Source organism: Scatophagus argus, chromosome 15 (genome assembly GCF_020382885.2).
Source record: "Scatophagus argus isolate fScaArg1 chromosome 15, fScaArg1.pri, whole genome shotgun sequence".
NCBI classification, from domain to species: Eukaryota; Metazoa; Chordata; class Actinopteri; family Scatophagidae; genus Scatophagus; species Scatophagus argus.
The window spans coordinates 19,210,106-19,226,840 of record NC_058507.1 but is presented as its reverse complement, the minus strand read 5'-3'; the positions used below and the strand labels follow the sequence as shown (position 1 = coordinate 19,226,840).

General features: G+C 42.5%; 1 protein-coding gene across 1 annotated transcript; it reads left to right on the top strand.

Moving 5' to 3' along the window:
- The first annotated feature begins 3 nt into the window (after window positions 1-3).
- On the top strand, window positions 4-16,347 carry nol10 (nucleolar protein 10). The gene is made up of 21 exons (XM_046413126.1): window positions 4-192; window positions 452-497; window positions 602-700; window positions 843-920; window positions 1,016-1,053; window positions 1,528-1,664; window positions 2,026-2,091; window positions 2,324-2,384; window positions 2,950-3,035; window positions 3,282-3,360; window positions 3,874-4,023; window positions 4,202-4,268; window positions 5,761-5,813; window positions 7,684-7,810; window positions 10,373-10,452; window positions 10,576-10,674; window positions 12,158-12,250; window positions 12,594-12,770; window positions 13,056-13,369; window positions 13,669-13,771; window positions 15,699-16,347. Exons 1-21 carry the CDS (start codon window positions 127-129, stop codon window positions 15,846-15,848), a joined length of 2,169 nt encoding a protein of 722 aa, XP_046269082.1. The 5' UTR covers window positions 4-126; the 3' UTR covers window positions 15,849-16,347.
- Window positions 16,348-16,735: the final 388 nt, after the last annotated feature.

Genomic DNA, 16,735 nt, shown 5'->3' with positions numbered 1-16,735 from the left:
ACCTATTTCGGAAAACACATCTCCACTTCCTGTTTTTGGTCCGAGGTAACAACGTGGATACGCTGCACTTTTACCGGTGTATAGTAACAGTGTTATGCGTGACCAGAGTTTTGTTCACTTGCTACAATGCAGATATCTAGCGTGAATGATGTGAAGATTTACAATTTAAGCCATGGAAAGTCTCTTCCAGAGGTAAGAAGAACGGCCTGCTTTGAAAGCTGACTTACATTTCATAAGCCCTAATGTTAATTCTTACATTGAACCTAGCTAAGTTAGCTGCCTACTTAGTCGTAAAAGTAACTACAGTCTTCAATGTAATATCACCTTAATGTAACCTCTGAGCGTTATATAACACAAAGGTGAACGATATGAAAATATTGCTGTAACTAAACACTGCTTTATTGGTTAAAGTTATGCAAAGTCCTAATCAGCTCTGTGCCTTTCAATGCAGTGGCTGTCAGATCGGAAGAAGAGACAGTTACAAAAGAAAGATGTTGGTGAGATTACCGCGTCAATTTTAGCATCACAAGTTGCTTAAATGTCTTAGAAATCAAAATCATTATTCTGACTTTTCTATGCCCCTTTCCCCTCCCAAAAAAAGACATCCAGCGCAGGATTGAGCTCATCCAGGATTTTGAGATGCCCACAGTGTCCACCTCTATCAAAGTGTCAAGGGATGGTCAGTTCGTCCTGGCAGCAGGTGAGACAAGCTGTGGACAGTGTTTCACCAGTCCACTCTTAAGAGTGACAGGGACATCAGTTGGCAGTGAGAACAGACATCCAAGAAGGCAGTCACTTGATTTTGTGTGTGTGTGTGTGGTTTTATTTTCAATTCACTTCAGGCACTTACAAACCCAGGATTCGCTGCTATGACACCTACCAGTTGTCCCTGAAGTTTGAGCGCTGTCTGGATTCAGACGGTAAGTCAGCACACGCACCCACTTGTTGTATGGCACCCATGTCACCCATACAACTAAATGTAATGTGATTCCTTTTCTCTGTCCCTCTCTTTCAGTTGTGGCTTTCGACATCCTGTCTGATGACTACTCTAAGGTAAGAAACACTTGTGTAATTTGTTTTTCTGTGAATGCATATATATATATATATATATATATATATATATCATGACTGAAAGGATCTTTGAGGTTATTTCAAACTGCTAATGGCGCTTTAGTCAACTTACCTGTAGAATAATAAGAACAATGACATTAAAATAATCCAAGTATACCTTAGATGTTAGTTAACTAGAAAGAAAGCTATTTTATGCTTTTATAATCTCATACAATTGGAAAAAAACTCTCAATACAGCCAAAGTTCTTCTACTCTCTTTTATTGTTATATGGCCCAGTAGTTCACCTCAGCTGGCAGCCGTGATGCAGCTGCAGTGGTTGCAACATAATTCTTCTGTTACATCTGATTATTATTTTCATTTACTCATTTGTCTCTCAAATCAAGCGCCCTGAAATTCTCTGTTTTTACAACATTTTATTCTTAATTCCCCATTTGTTTTTCTGTGTGTCTGTGCAGTTGGTGTTTTTGCACTGTGACCGTTACGTAGAGTTCCACTCCCAGCATGGACACTATTACAAGACACGTATTCCAAAGTTTGGACGAGACTTTTCTTACCACTACCCCTCCTGTGACCTCTACTTTGTGGGGACAAGGTGAGAATATAATGGAATGCTAAATATTTACGCTCTCTCCATCTTTCTGGGAGGTTTTTAATGCTTCTTCAGTAGCTGTGTGTGGAGGGGTTATCTTTTCACGTCGTTCTCGCGAACACGATATCGCAGGACCACCTTGAGGGAATCTCTTCAAATTTTGAACAATTGCCCAATTGGGCATGAGGTTGTACTGATGAGATTTTGCTGATCACTAATCTTGGGTGTGCTTGTCCATGGGTGCAACTTGACTGGTGCACAGGGGCATATAACTGTGTGGTGATAATTCGAGTTTAGATTTGTCCTTTGCAGCTCATAGGAAGAAGCTGTGCAACCCTGTTGATGTTTTTGTCTTCATTTCCAGTTCAGAGGTGTTCAGGCTGAATCTAGAACAAGGACGTTTCCTCAACTCACTTCAAACTGATGCTGTGTAAGTATAACTAAGTGTTTTCCCAGACTGTTGATAGTGTTTATATGCAGTGATATTTGTATGATTTAATAATAGTGAGTGCTTAGTTAACACCAGAGTCATCCAGGTGAAAATATTAAAATTGTTGGGCCACTAAAGTCTAAAGCCTAACCGAGATTAACTGACGAGGTTACTGCCGTCGTTGCTATCAGCTGATGTTCACGTTGCTTCTTTTTCTTGACTTCCCTACCAGAGAGAACAATGTGTGTGACATCAATCCTGTCCATCACTTGTTTGCCACAGGAACCTCTGAGGTAAGTGCCATAGCAGGCTGTGTGTGAAATGAGACACCAGTTATCAGCAGTGTCGCACAAGTGTGTGTGTCTGTGTGTGTGTGGCTCTTTGTTGCCAAGTGCATTTTAGAATATGCTAAGACTTGTAGCATAGTGCAGTATCGCACTGTCACACATTCGGACTTAAGCTGTATATGTTGATATCACCTGTTCTTAAACAGACATTTTCATATTTTTATATGAATGTTGAGATAAAAATTTGGATTGCAAAACAGTAGATCTTTCTCTTTTCTCGTATCTTTGATATTGTTTGTGTAAGCATCACACACCAGCTGGGCTGATTAAAAATACGTCTGTTGCATGATTTCTGAGTGTTAAAGTTCAACTTTTTCAAACTGTTACCTCTCACTCACATTAGGAGCTGCCAACATGTGAAGTTGCCCATCATATCTTTTTAAATGGACTTAAAAAGCCCCAGTTTGATTTAAACAAAAAAAAAATCTTTTTCAAGTCGTCAGTTGCAAGCTTTGTCAAATTCTCCGTTACCCTGTCTGATGGTTTGACATCTTTTCTGTTCGATCACCAGGGAAGGGTCGAATGCTGGGACCCTCGTGTCCGGAACAGAGTGGGCATGCTGGACTGCGCCCTGAGCAGCCTCACTGAAGGAACAGAGTATGTACCAAGCTGCCACAGATGACTGATGTCAGCCTGACGATGCATATGTAGCCACATGGCACTGTCCTCCGCTGCCTGTAACTCTGCCACATGAAAAAGAAGCTGCAAGCTGTGCATCATTATGAAACGCAGCAACAGCGACTACCATTATTTCATATTTTTGTCTTTGTCTCTCACTTTGCCTTCTATCTCCGTATCGTTCTGCTGACACAATGTTATCCTTATTTGTGTTTTCATTGACAGAGTTCAAGGTTTGCCCTCAATCAGCGCGCTGAAGTTTAACGGTTCCCTCACCATGGCAGTAGGCACCAGCACAGGACAGGTGAATCAGACAACGTTATGTTATGGGCTAATAATTCAACAGAAGGTGTAAAACTCTTTTTTCACGGTGGCTGTCGTGCGGCGGCTGGACGTCAGTGCCGTTGACGTTCGTGTTTCTGTAACACTGGTTTACAGCTTCGTTCTCCACTTCTGCTCTGTTTGTTGTTGCAAACCTTCAGCTGCCCACATGGTGTGAAATTCAGCCTCTACTTCCTGAGATTAGTTGACTCACAAAGAAGCTGTTGTGAGCTCTCCTCTAAAAAGTTGCACTGTTCTCAAAAATAGCTCAGTTTTGATTGGGAAGGTCACAGCTGGTGCTCCTGGGACACGGTCTCTTTTGCTTTAATATAGTGTTTACTGTTGGTTATGGTGACAAAGTGGAAGTTTTAAACACATCCTTAACATTTTTAGTTTTATTTTAGCATTTGGAAATCATCTTGCAGAATTAAGTTGATGTTTATGTTGTTTTTTTTTAATGTTAATAGTGTTTTCCACCCTTTGTTTTGCCCTGAAGGTGCTGCTCTATGATCTGCGCTCCAATCAGCCCCTGCATGTTAAAGACCACTTCTACAATCTGCCTATCAAGTCTCTCAACTTCCACAATCAGCTGGACCTCGTTTTGTCTGCCGACTCCAAGATTATAAAAATCTGGAACAAAGACACTGTAAGTGACAGCCATGACGGGACCCCATTTACCTGCTCATTCACATATGTGCGGACAATGATGTAATAAGTATATATTCAAAGTTTTAAGATGTGGGGAAAAATGCTTGCTTAATTACAACAAAGACAGGACTCAGTTAATCCTTTTCTGTTTTTTGTGTTGTGTCTGTTGACTGCAGGGCAAGGTGTTCTCCTCAATACAGCCTCAGACTAACATCAATGATGTTTGCATGTACCCTAATTCAGGTGAGAACCAACATCATGAGATAAGATAAACTTTTCTGGTCCCATGCAGAGAAATAGAAAAGTTACTCCAGAGAAACTAGAATATTGACATCTGCTCTGTGTATGAATGCAGTATGTAGCTAGAAAACGGTCAAAAGTTGGTCTTCAAAAGTGAAGCCTTGTCACAACCTCGAGCAGCTCTCTGTCACCTCCAGGTGGCGCCATCTTACAGTTGTTAACAGTCCACACATTTTTTAACTTCGGACCTTTGATTTGACTGTGATTGCATGGCACTCAGTGTTCTCGAAGAGCAAACCTGAAGGTGAACTTTGATATTGAAGTCATAATTTAAATCGTTATTTGGGAATTAATCAGATTCAAATTTTCAGATTTTTTTGAGGTTTTTTTTTTTACCCCTATAAACAGCTTTGCATTCTTAACGCTGTTAAAGAGCAGTGAATTAAAGACAATATTGCAGGCCTGTTTAAAGGGCCTGTAGCTGGTGGGCCACATCATGCACAGAGGGAACACATATAACCAACACATAGCATCTGTGTCCATTTACGTCTCACACACATATGAGTATAGATGTACATAAAGTCACTGTATACAAACATTTATATTTTCTTTACAAGCGTTCTTTTGTCATTGCCAAAAGTTTAAAAAAATGTTTTTGATAGGCTTCTGAAAATGCCTGGTCCATCTCCCGCTTTAAAATCTGTCCCAGTTGAATCTGCAACAGCATAGTCCTGCGCTATTACATCAAACTCAGCAGCTTTTAGAGGTGTGTGAATATGTTAGAACTGTAGTTGATGTTCGAAACTTAGTTGAAATTTTCAACAGAACGAGAAGGAAAAACAGTTCTGATGTTGTGCCACAGAACTCGATATGTTGTGTCTGCTGAATATCGCTTTATACCTCAAGAGGCGATAGTCCAATAGTATAGCTCTGGCTGCTCTCCTGCTTCATGCCTCTCTTGTCCCCAGCTGCACACATCTCGTATTCTTTGACCCAGGATTCAGTCTTCTGCCTTGAGCCGCTGTAAATCACCTCGGTGCTGTATTAGCTGTTACCAAACTGGCCTCCGTCAGTCTCTGAGGCTGTGCTCTGTCCCTGTCCGGCCGTGCACACTGAGAGAACACAGTAGTGTTCACCAGGCTCCAGTTCTGGTGCCTGTTCTGGCATTGTTCCCTGCCAGCAGTCCCTGCTGGGTCCCCCTTATCCTGGGCCTCAAAACTTCCTTCTCCGACCAACACTCTGCTGGTGCCTTGAGCAGAATCGGCTCACAGCATCGCTAGCTGGGCAGCTAACTAGCTAAAGTTAAAGTTAAAATGAAAGTTAAAGTTAGTTATTCTGGTATGACAGGCTGCCCCCTATTTGTTGAGAATATTAATTCACCAGGTGGACAGTTAATCATTTGGGAAGAAAAGAATTCTGCCCCTAGAATATGCAAATTCAAATCTTTACCAGCCATTTCCTCATGTTTTGCCCGCATCCTGTGTCTCATTGACAGGTATGCTTTTCACTGCCAACGAGGATCCCAAGATGAATACATTCTACATCCCGGTGAGTGCAGAGGTGTTCGCATTCCTTACAGGTACCATGGTATACTGGTTTGACCAGCTGGACACATTCACATCCTGTTCATTAGGTGCTGGACTGACAGCACATATCTGGTGTGGTAAAGGTGTTTTTATTTGGTGTGACAGAACAGCTGTGTGTACAAACCTGAGTGATTCAGGTGACTGTGTGAGGATGTGTGCCGATGTGTCTGCTGCACAACCAGTAAAGCCGGTGAAAGCTTGTTATCAACAGTCTGTCTTATGACTCTGATACTATCTCACAGTGTGTGTTTTGGTCTAGAGAAGGTGTGTGTGTGTGTACAGTAAACTAGACTTTGCTTAATGTAAATGATTAAATTCCAGAAATGATGGACACGGACGTGCTGAACTGAGGCTCCTCTGTCCTACATTAAGTGAATACAGTAAATTCAATAAATTTCGGTTCTAGATTGTTGATGGAGCAAATTAACTGGCTGAAGACATCGCCTTGTGCTTTAGGAACTTGTGATGGGCATGCCCTGCTGCTTTATCACATGTAATTAACTGAACAATGAAGGGAGTATTTGTTACAGTGTGAGTAACTGACAGTTTGGTGTGTGCTGGCTCCACTCTTAGGTGTGGATGTTTGATGTAATTTTCTTAGAAGTGTGGCACTGAGGTGAGTTGAGACAGAATGTTCTAATCATGCCAAGTACTCTTTTTGTGTGATTGTGTAAAGTCACAGGAAGCAGACTTCTAGGAAAATCACAATGTGTTCACATTTTTTTGAGCAACCTACCATTTAAACTTCTGAAAAAGTCCTCACACAGCTCTGATTATCTCTGCGGGACAGCATCAAACTTTATCAGCTCAGCGGTGATGAAACGAAGAATGATCAAGTGCAGAACACTGCATTTGGTCAACTTTGATCTCAGTGTGTGGCTCCATGAAACGTCATCGAACAGGCGGGAACTCTGAACTTAGCTTATTCCATAAGATTTCAACCCATTCATTGATTCCAACTCAGTGAAATGTCCCGTTATGAGAGGATCTTTGATCTGCCTCTATGTGTTTTGGTCTGTGTCATCTATACTCACACACGGGGAGGAAAGACAAATAAAATTGGTACTTTGAACTAGATAGTGATTTAAATCAAAGTACAAATGGGTGTGGCTGCGTGTGACGTATGCGACTATAGTCAAAATTAATACCAATACCGGTGTGTCAATACAGCCAGTTTGCCTAACTGGCTGTTGACTAACAATTTACTTTTGCCATTTGACAGCCAGTTAAAAGCATTCAAACAATGTCTGTCTGTCTCTGAAACCTGTTCAGGCGACAGAGCTAAATACTGCACCACTGTGTTGTCCAGTCATGTAAATGTGTAAACTCATTTTTTATAAAAAAAACAAAACAAACAAAAAAAAAACCTTGCACAAGGATTTTTAAACTCTACCTACGGTTTATCCATGTGGAGTTAAAATGTAACAAAAAAATGTAACATTGCCATCACTATTTCCCAGTGATAAGCTGATGACCTCAAATCACATTTGAACGCAACCAACAGTCCAACACCCAAAGATATTCAGTTTGTTATCACAACATAAAGGAAAAACATCAAAGTAGAGAAGCTGTATTTCACATTTTTGCTTAGAAATGACTTAAATAATCACCAGTCATTATTCCTGACTGTGAACGCATAAAATTGACGATTGCTCAGCCTGAGAAGCAGTGACACTTTGCTGTGCTGAGCAGCTTGAGAAAGTCTAACTGGAACTGAAACATGACCTTGGCTCTATCTCATCTATTTTTGTTTCAACAAATACATGACAGGTTTCATACTTACTCATCAGTCTAAATCTGAACTGTGTGTGTGTGTGTGTGCGCACGCTTAGGCTCTGGGCCCTGCACCTCGGTGGTGCTCGTTCCTTGACAACTTGACCGAGGAGCTGGAGGAGAGCCCGGAGAGCACGGTGTATGATGACTACAAGTTTGTTACGCGGAGGGACCTGGAAAATCTGGGTGAGACCACACTGCATATGTAAATAGCTTTGAAAGTTAAACAACCCATTCCACAGAAAAGACTTCCCCAAACCCCAGTCAATGTTTTAATTATTTTAGTTAGAAAGTACAGAAGATTAAAGAGATCACTGTACAAAGAGTTTAGTAGCAGCCCTGAAAGTTACACCCAAGACTGTGAGTCAGTCTGAGCCTCTTTGCCGCCTTGGGAGTTAGCACGGGTGGCCTGACTAAAGGCCTGGGGACAGACTGAGAGGCTTTAGGTAAGAAAAGTAATGTGTAGGGGGTGGGAGGTAGGAGGGTCGTGGGAGTGAACACTGGAAGGGTTGAATGAACATTGGAATGCAGGCTCAGCAGTAAAGAGATCAAATGACAAGAAGCAGAAAGATGGTTGGCTGCTGTGGGATAAAAGGAGAGGAGGGTGCAGACGGAGGGGGGGGGATACAGCGGTGTTGATTTACACGAGCTGCGTAATGTGGCCCTGTTATGTAACCGCGAAGCAGCCTGGGGAGAACACACTGATGACAATCCTCGAAACAGAACTGACTCTACATTTTATGTTCCTTCAGGCTGTGAGCGCAGCAGACACGTTGAGTAACATTCAGCACACCCTGTGCATTGTGCTGCTTCCACTGACACTCTCGACTGAGTAATCTCATGGTGGAGAGTCCTAAAAAGTTTAGATAGTATGCGATCATTTGGAAACTGTGTTTACCAACAGCAGATTTACAAATTCTTCCTGAGCCCATGTCATAATATCCTACAATTGTGTGTTTCACAAAGTGGTGAACAGCGCACCATCTTTGCTTGTGAATGAGTCAGCGTTTCAAGTATGTCCCCTTTATACCTAATTATGATCCTCTTTCCTGTTACTAATGAACCCGTGGAACGTTCCAAACAGGTGTTTTGAGCAGTACACGTTTTTACCAGTCTTTTTGCTGTCCCTGCTGCAACTTGTTTCAAAGAATAATCAGAATAAGCATATATTGACAACAGCCAATGATGTTGATCTGGTAAAACATTGAATATATTGTCTTTGTTCTGTTACTATAAACTGAGTACATGACAAAAAGGACTGTCAAATTGTCAGATTCTCTTTTATTTGTTTTACACGGTCTCCTAATCTTTTGGGAATTGTGTTTGCACATTTTGTGCTGAAATCTCACAAAATGTTTCTGCTTCTGTTCTTTTCAGGTAAATTTCAAAGAAATAACAAAATATTCTCATTAAGCAAAAAGGCTCATGCAAGAGTTATACTTTCTGCATGTGCAATGGTCATAAATTTTGTCATCAGAGGGTATGCGCAGAAATTCTGTCCAAACATCCGCATACCTGGAATTTGTTGTGACCACATGGCCACTACACCATAAAGGCACCAACTGTGCATGCGCTGGAAAACTAAAATGGACCCTGAACTTGAAGTGAGGCTGTATGAAGTCCTCTATTACCTGCATCTTTACAACTCACCTTTTCTTTTGTCTTGCTAACACTTTCTGTGAAATCTACCTAAGCATACTGCAAGTCTTACTACAGCTGAGGTGTGTATGGTCACAATGCGTTACAAGCCCCATCAGTCAACCTCTGGTTTCTAACTAGTCAAGAGGAGCTATAAGACACTTAAATTTAAAATTCACTGTGTGTCACATCTATAATGTTTTATGACTGTTCATATGGTGCATCAGAACTCATTATGAGTGTAGTTATAAAGCATGTAAATACACATGGATGTTGCTATTTTCATTTGATTTGCGGTGCATGCAACGAGTATGTCTCCTGTTGACGCAGAGCTACTGCACATGTGTGGAACGCGTCCACCAGGCAGATTCCAGAAAGTAGTCCCAACAGACCACTGTGCACCTGTGGTGTCAGCAGCTGGGGGGATATAATCCAGCCTTTAGAAGCTACAGTCTTGCTAGTGATTCTGTGTGTGTGTGAGACTGTAGGCACTGCAGTTGAGTTAATGCCAATATTAGCATGTTAACATACAAATTTTTAGTTGGTATAATGTCTACCATGTTCACCATATAAGTTTCATCATCAAAATTATTATCATTATTTTATCAAAAAACACAAGTTAAAGCAGTGGCTGATGGGAATAAAATTATTTTGCAGGTATTTGGACATAAACCAAAATGACAACATTTTCGATCTCATGTTGGAGCTAAGTGAAACGTGACAAGACCACAATTCACCATGATGAGGTCATGAACCAAATTTAGCAGTTGCTGAGACATTTCACTCTTTACCACAGATGACAACCTCATGTTAGTGCCAGAAAATCACCGGCGCTATGAAAGTTCACTCTCTGGGCAGTACCCGTAATAAACTTCATGGCAGTCCATTCAGTGGTTGTCAGGATGCGTCAATAAACATCAAACAAGTAATTCTTCAAGGTGGCAGTAGAAGAAAGATCAGGGTGATCACCAGAGTCAGTAGGACTCATCCTCTTGGGACCATGAATGCTACATTTTATCAGTTTATAAGTTGATCATACATTTCATTTTGGACTATAGTCCTTAAAAAATGTCCCTCACTTAATTGTGTCTTTTCTTTTTTTTGTGTCAGGTTTGTCTCACCTGGTGGGATCATCTCTCCTGAGAGCCTACATGCATGGCTTTTTCATGGACATCAGGCTTTATCACAAGGTAAGGTGTCTAACTGCTGTATTATCTTCATGCTAACATATCTTCATTCATCAGCTGTGTTGTTAAACAGATAAAACCTGGTATGTTTAGGTTTGACAGTTTTGCTGTTTGGTTTGGACGCAGGTCAAAAGCATGGCAAACCCTTTTGCATATGAGGAGTATCGCAAGGATAAGATCCGCCAGAAGATTGAGGAGTCCAGGACCCAAAGAGTGCAGGTTAAGGTGAGAAGTTTAGACTGAATGTCTCATCTTTCCACCAGTCAATCAACTGTTCAAATCTGCGTTGCCTGAGAAGTTGTCCTTCATAGGTTTTATGCTTGTACAAGGGAGAAAATCACACAAATTTCAAGTTTCTGGATTTTTCTTGCTCAACCTCTTTCTCATACATTTTCCACATTTATTCAAAGCTCCGTACCATGGAGTAAAATATACATTTCAGACTGGTCTGCTCTAGTTACTGCCTTTGAAGGTGCTGTTCAGTACCTGAATGTAGGGGAATTGAATTTCTTCATTTGTACCACCTCAGTATTGCATAAAAATTCTTCTCATCTGCCATGCTGGTAGCTACAGCTCATGCTGAATTATTTTCAACACAACACCTAAGCAATTGACCACATCACTCTGTTGGTTTGTTCATGTACTCTGACCCTGCAAGTCTCCCAGATTATTGGAAGTTTGGAAGCAAAAGTAAGATGACTGTGATAAATAGATGATAGTGATAAATATCACTATCTCTCTAAATAAGAGATTGTGAAGGCTTTGTCAGATTGCCCATCGCTGCCCGAATGCAAAGTTTCTTCACATTGTGTCTGAACTGTCTAAGACAAATACTACATTTTTTTGACATCTATTTATTGACCTGAGCCTAGTAATGTGACACTGTTGCCAAGAAGCAGCCCGCGCAGAACACACTCGGGTTGTTCCTGGAAGGACAACTTAATACACATTCTCTGTGTCTCTGTCAACAAGCTCTCACTTGCCAGCAGGCTTTGACGCACCAAACACCAACAACAGTGCAAACAGTCCAACCTGTGCATTGTGCTGCCGTCATTCACTCTAGACTAAGCAATGTCAGGCTGCAGATTCTCTAAGACTAATGATAAAAGGACCAGAGAAAGTTTTCATAGTTCTAAGTTAGTTCTGCAAAAACTCCTCTTAACTGTGTCAAGGTTGTGACAAGAAATAGAAACAATAGTTCTTAAACCTCAGTTTTGAGGAACTTTTTCTAGCTATTGTTAAGCTTTAAGCTCCTTTGCAGTATTGTACTCTCCCAGCACAAGAGAGTGACCTAATCGTACAGTGGTTGGTTGGACACATGAGTTAATGCAATGTTATCAGCTGGCATTTTTAAAAATTGGTCTAAAAAAAACAGCCGGTAATGGTAGCCTTAAAAAATGGAACAAAACGTGGACAGATGTCCATCAAACTCTTGTTGTTGTTGTACGTCGCACATGAATGTATGTAAAAACAAAAATACAAACAAAATCCAATCATTTGCAAACAAACTGTGTTTACTGACATCACTTTGACGAAGTCTTTCTGAGCCCCTGTAGTAATAGCCTTTATACAATCATGATACCAGTGATGACGATACCAGTGAAAATTTGTGTGTTGCTTCACAAATGAAGCTGATTGGATCACATTTCCTGTGTGTGTGTGTAAATGTGTGTGTAATCAAATGGGGAATGTGTTCTGACTGAGACAGAAACTACCCAAGGTGAACAAGGAGCTGGCTCTCAAGCTGATGGAGGAGGGTGATGACGAAGCAGAGCTGGCCTCAAGGAAAAAGAAGGGCAAGGTAGGACAACACAGATGAGGAAATCAAGCTGGTTATGTTATTTGTGCTTCCCAGGTCTCAGAAATCACGTTCTCTGAAGATACTTAGAACTCATTATCTGCAGTGAGCTTTTGTTTCATCTGTATTCGATCTCCTTTGGCTCCTTCATATGACTGGAATCATTGTGAAATCAGTCTCAGTCAAACTTGAATTAAAATAAAGGTTTAAAGTTTCTATCTCTACCTCGCCTTTCCCCACCACAGCACCTGTAAGCAAGAGAAAATGAAAAGTAAAAGAGAATCAGTGTGCTGTATGTAACCATCCCCCGAATCGTTTCTCCCATCTCAACTTCCCAAAATTGTAGGATCTTCCCAGTATCCTGGGAGACGACCGCTTTAAGGTGATGTTTGAAAACCCAGACTACCAGGTGGACGAGCAGAGCGAGGAGTTCCGCCTTCTCAACCCCATCGTCTCCAAGGTTGGACAAAAGAGGAAGAAGAAGCTGCGTCTTCTGGCTCAGCAGGCTGCCGCTTCTCAACAGGTGATGCTGAACTTCAGTGTTAGTTTTCCTGTACAGGTATGGGATGATTTTCCTCCTATGTGTTCAGGTGTTTTGTTTGAAGGACATCTAGATGCCAGACTGCCAAGTTCTGTGCTGTTGGCAAGAGGAGAAGGGAAGCAGGTTTTAGGAGGTTATGGTTTGAGATGAAAGGGAGTAGTGTCACTAAAAGGTGGCTTTCAAGACATTGTTTAGGATCGGGCCTGTTCTCTGTGCCAAGAAAGAATATCACATCAATAACTCTGGCTTTGTAACATCTCTGTCCAGGCGGCTGAAGACGAGGAGGAGCCCGAGGGGCGAGCCAGCTCCGAGGAGGAGAGCTCGGATGATGACAAGAGTTGGGTGGAGGAGGTGAGGGAGCAGCGGCGGCTGCTGCGGCAAGAGGACCGAGACCGCCGGCGGCAGCAGAGGAAAGAAGCAGATCGCAACACCGTCCTGCTAGATAGGGAACAGAACGGCGAAGAGAAAACCTCAGACATGACTGAGAGCAAGAAGACGAGTCAGCCTCTGTTTTATCAGATCAAAGCCGGGGAGGAGTTCAGAAGTTTTAACGACGTGGCCCGCAAGCAGAGACTACAGAAGTAGGTCTTTGGAAATGTATTAAATGGGAGTGTTAGAGGAGTATTATTGTGTGAGACACTCTTTGATACTCAGGTTATTATTCACATTGCTTCAGAGTTGGCAGCTCTTTATGATGGGGAAGAAACTTTGGGGTGCATGCTGTTTCTAACAGATTTACAAACTTAAATTAGTAAATAAGAATATTAATGAAAATTATAATCATAATAGAAAACAAATCTAAAATCATTTCTAATTGCTGGCTGTACTTCATGAGTACTGTTTGGTATGTTTTGCCTGAGGGATGTCTGTGTTCTTCCAGGGCTTCTTTGGAGGACCGCCTGAAGTTAGAGGAGCACTCTGGAATGAGCAACATGGCCGACACCGCAGTAGGCAGCAAACAGCTAACCTTCACCCTCAAAAAGGTAAACTGTACACAAGGTGTCCATGGTTAAAAGCAATGAAGCAAAAATATAGAACACAAAACACTGTGTGTACTGTAAACTGGCTGGTTTAACAACATACATAGTCATGGTACATTGACTGAATAGCTACATTTATGGTAACAAATGATAACAAGCCAGCATTATATTCCACAGCGAATACTCACCACGCAGTATGAGGGGAAACTTTTTTAAAAAAAATACAAAGCAAACAAAGCAAACTCTAAATATATACACTGCTCAAAAAAATAAAATAACACATCCTAGATCTGAATAAATGAAATATTCTTATTAAATACTTTATTCTTTACATAGTTGAATGTGCTGACAACAAAAGCACACAAAAATTATCAATGGAAATCAAATTTATTAACCTATGGAGGTCTGGATTTGGAGTCACACTCAAAATTAAAGTGGAAAAACACACTACAGGCTGATCCAACTTTGATGTAATGTCCTTAAAACAAGTCAAAGTGATGCTAGCGTGTGTGGCCTCCACGTGTCTGTATGACCTCCCTACAATGCCTGGGCATGCTCCTGATGAGGTGGCGGATGGTCTCTTGAGGGATCTCCTCCCAGACCTGGACCAAAGCATCTGCCAACTCCTGGACAGTATGTGGTGCGACGTGGCGTTGGTGGATGGAGCGAGACATGATGTCCCAGATATGCTCAATTGGATTCAGGTCTGGAGAACAGGCGGGCCAGTCCATAGCATCAATACCTTCGTCTTGCAGGAACTGCTGACACACTCCAGCCACATGAGGTCTAGCATTGTCTTGCATTAGGAGGACCCAGGGCCAACCGCACCAGCATATGGTCTCACAAGAGGCCTGAGGATCTCATCTTGGTACCTAATGGCAGTCAGGCTACCTCTGGCGAGCACATGGAGGGCTGTGCGGCCCCCCCAAAGAAATGCCACCCCACACCATTACTGACCCACTGCCAAACCGGTCATGCTGGAGGATGTTGCAGGCAGCAGAACGTTCTCCATGACATCTCCAGACTCTGTCACGTCTGTCACATGTGCTCAGTGTGAACCTGCTTTCATCTGTGAAGAGCACAGGGCGCCAGTGGCAAATGTGCCAATCTTGGTGTTCTCTGGCAAATGCCAAACGTCCTGCACGGCGTTGGGCTGTAAACACAACCCCCACCTGTGGACGTCGGGCCCTCATACCACCCTCATGGAGTCTGTTTCTGTTTGAGCAGACACAGGCACATTTGTGGCCTGCTGGAGGTCATTTTGCAGGGCTCTGGCAGTGCTCCTCCTGTTCCTCCTTGCACAAAGGCGGAGGTAGCGGTCCTGCTGCTGGGTTGTTGCCCTCCTACGGCCTCCTCCACGTCTCCTGATGTTCTGGCCTGTCTCCTGGTAGCGCCTCCATGCTCTGGACACTACGCTGACAGACACAGCAAACCTTCTTGCCACAGCTCGCATTGATGTGCCATCCTGGATGTGCTGCACTACCTGAGCCACTTGTGTGGGTTGTAGACTCCGTCTCATGCTACCACTAGAGTGAAAGCACCTCCAGCATTCAAAAGTGAACAAAACATCAGCCAGAAAGCATAGCAACTGAGAAGTGGTCTGTGGTCACCACCTGCAGAACCACTCCTTTATTGGGGGTGTCTTGCTCATTGCCTATAATTTCCACCTGTTGTCTATTCCATTTGCACAACAGCATGTGAAATTGATTGTCAATCAGTGTTGCTTCCTAAGTGAACAGTTTGATTTCACAGAAGTGTGATTGACTTGGAGTTACATTGTGTTGTTTAAGTGTTCCCTTTATTTCTTTGAGCAGTGTATTTTTGTGCCACCCCCTGCTCCTACCTGGAAGTGAATAATGGTTAAAGGTGCTTGCTTTTTCTTCCTAAGTTTGGCTGTCCATGTTATTTAACATGCTCTTTCCCTTTGCAGTCAGAGCAGCAGAAGAAGCAGCAGCAGGCAGAGCGGGAACACCACGCAGAGAGGAAGAAGCTGAGGCGCTCAGCTGGTCATCTGAGCAGTGGCCGCGGGAGAGGCTGGGGTGGTGGCAGGGGAAGAGGAGGAGGGAGAGGCCGGTACTGAGGGAAGGTCAGGGGAGGGCAGTCTGAATCCTCACCCAATGCCCTTACTGACACTGACAGTCCTCAGCTTGTGCCAAAGTTTTGTAGGGTCCTCCATTAACTCTCTAGAGACATACTGGAGACATTCTGCACAAATGGCAGAGACTGACACTGAAGAAGAGACAAGCCTTCCCCTGGCTCCTGGGTGGTCTGGGCCATGTGTTTAGTTGCTCTCTGCAAATTCAGAGCATATTAAAAAAAGATTACCTATGTTTCTGCCTGCCTGTGTGCATATAATGGGTATGCCATTATCCAGAAATACCTTGACTTTGTCCTTTTTTTTTTTAAACTCCTCCTCAGTGGAGCCTGCTATTTCAGTTAATGAAGGGGAGAAAAGGTATGTGTGGGAAGAAGAAAAAATGTATTTCTTAAATTTCTTAATGCTCTTTGATATTAGTGTGCTTTGTTAAGCCAACACTGGATTAACAAGACTTGTACTATATATTATATTTGGTACAACACTTGCTTGTCTACATTGTTTTTTTTCCTTTGAAAATCTAGATATCCATTTACTTCTGCTAAAATGCTTCAAATGTGCAAACAAAACGTAGTGCTTCCTTTGCAGCAGCTACATATGTCAGAAGTAAGGGTGGGGGAGGAGAAAATGGTGATTGAGGAAAGATTTCTTTTTCCTTTACCCCGCCAACAACTGCAGTTCTTGGAAACAGACTGCCTGGGTGTCCTTCCCATCCCCCAATGTGCTGATGGTGTGAACCCCCTGTGCTTCAGTGTTGGCCCATTTCAAATGTGAAGGAGGTGCATTTAAGCTCTCAGCATGCCAACACTGGCCCCAAGGCTCATTTGAACTCATTTAATGTCACCATGCTTGTTCTCCATGAGCCATCTGTC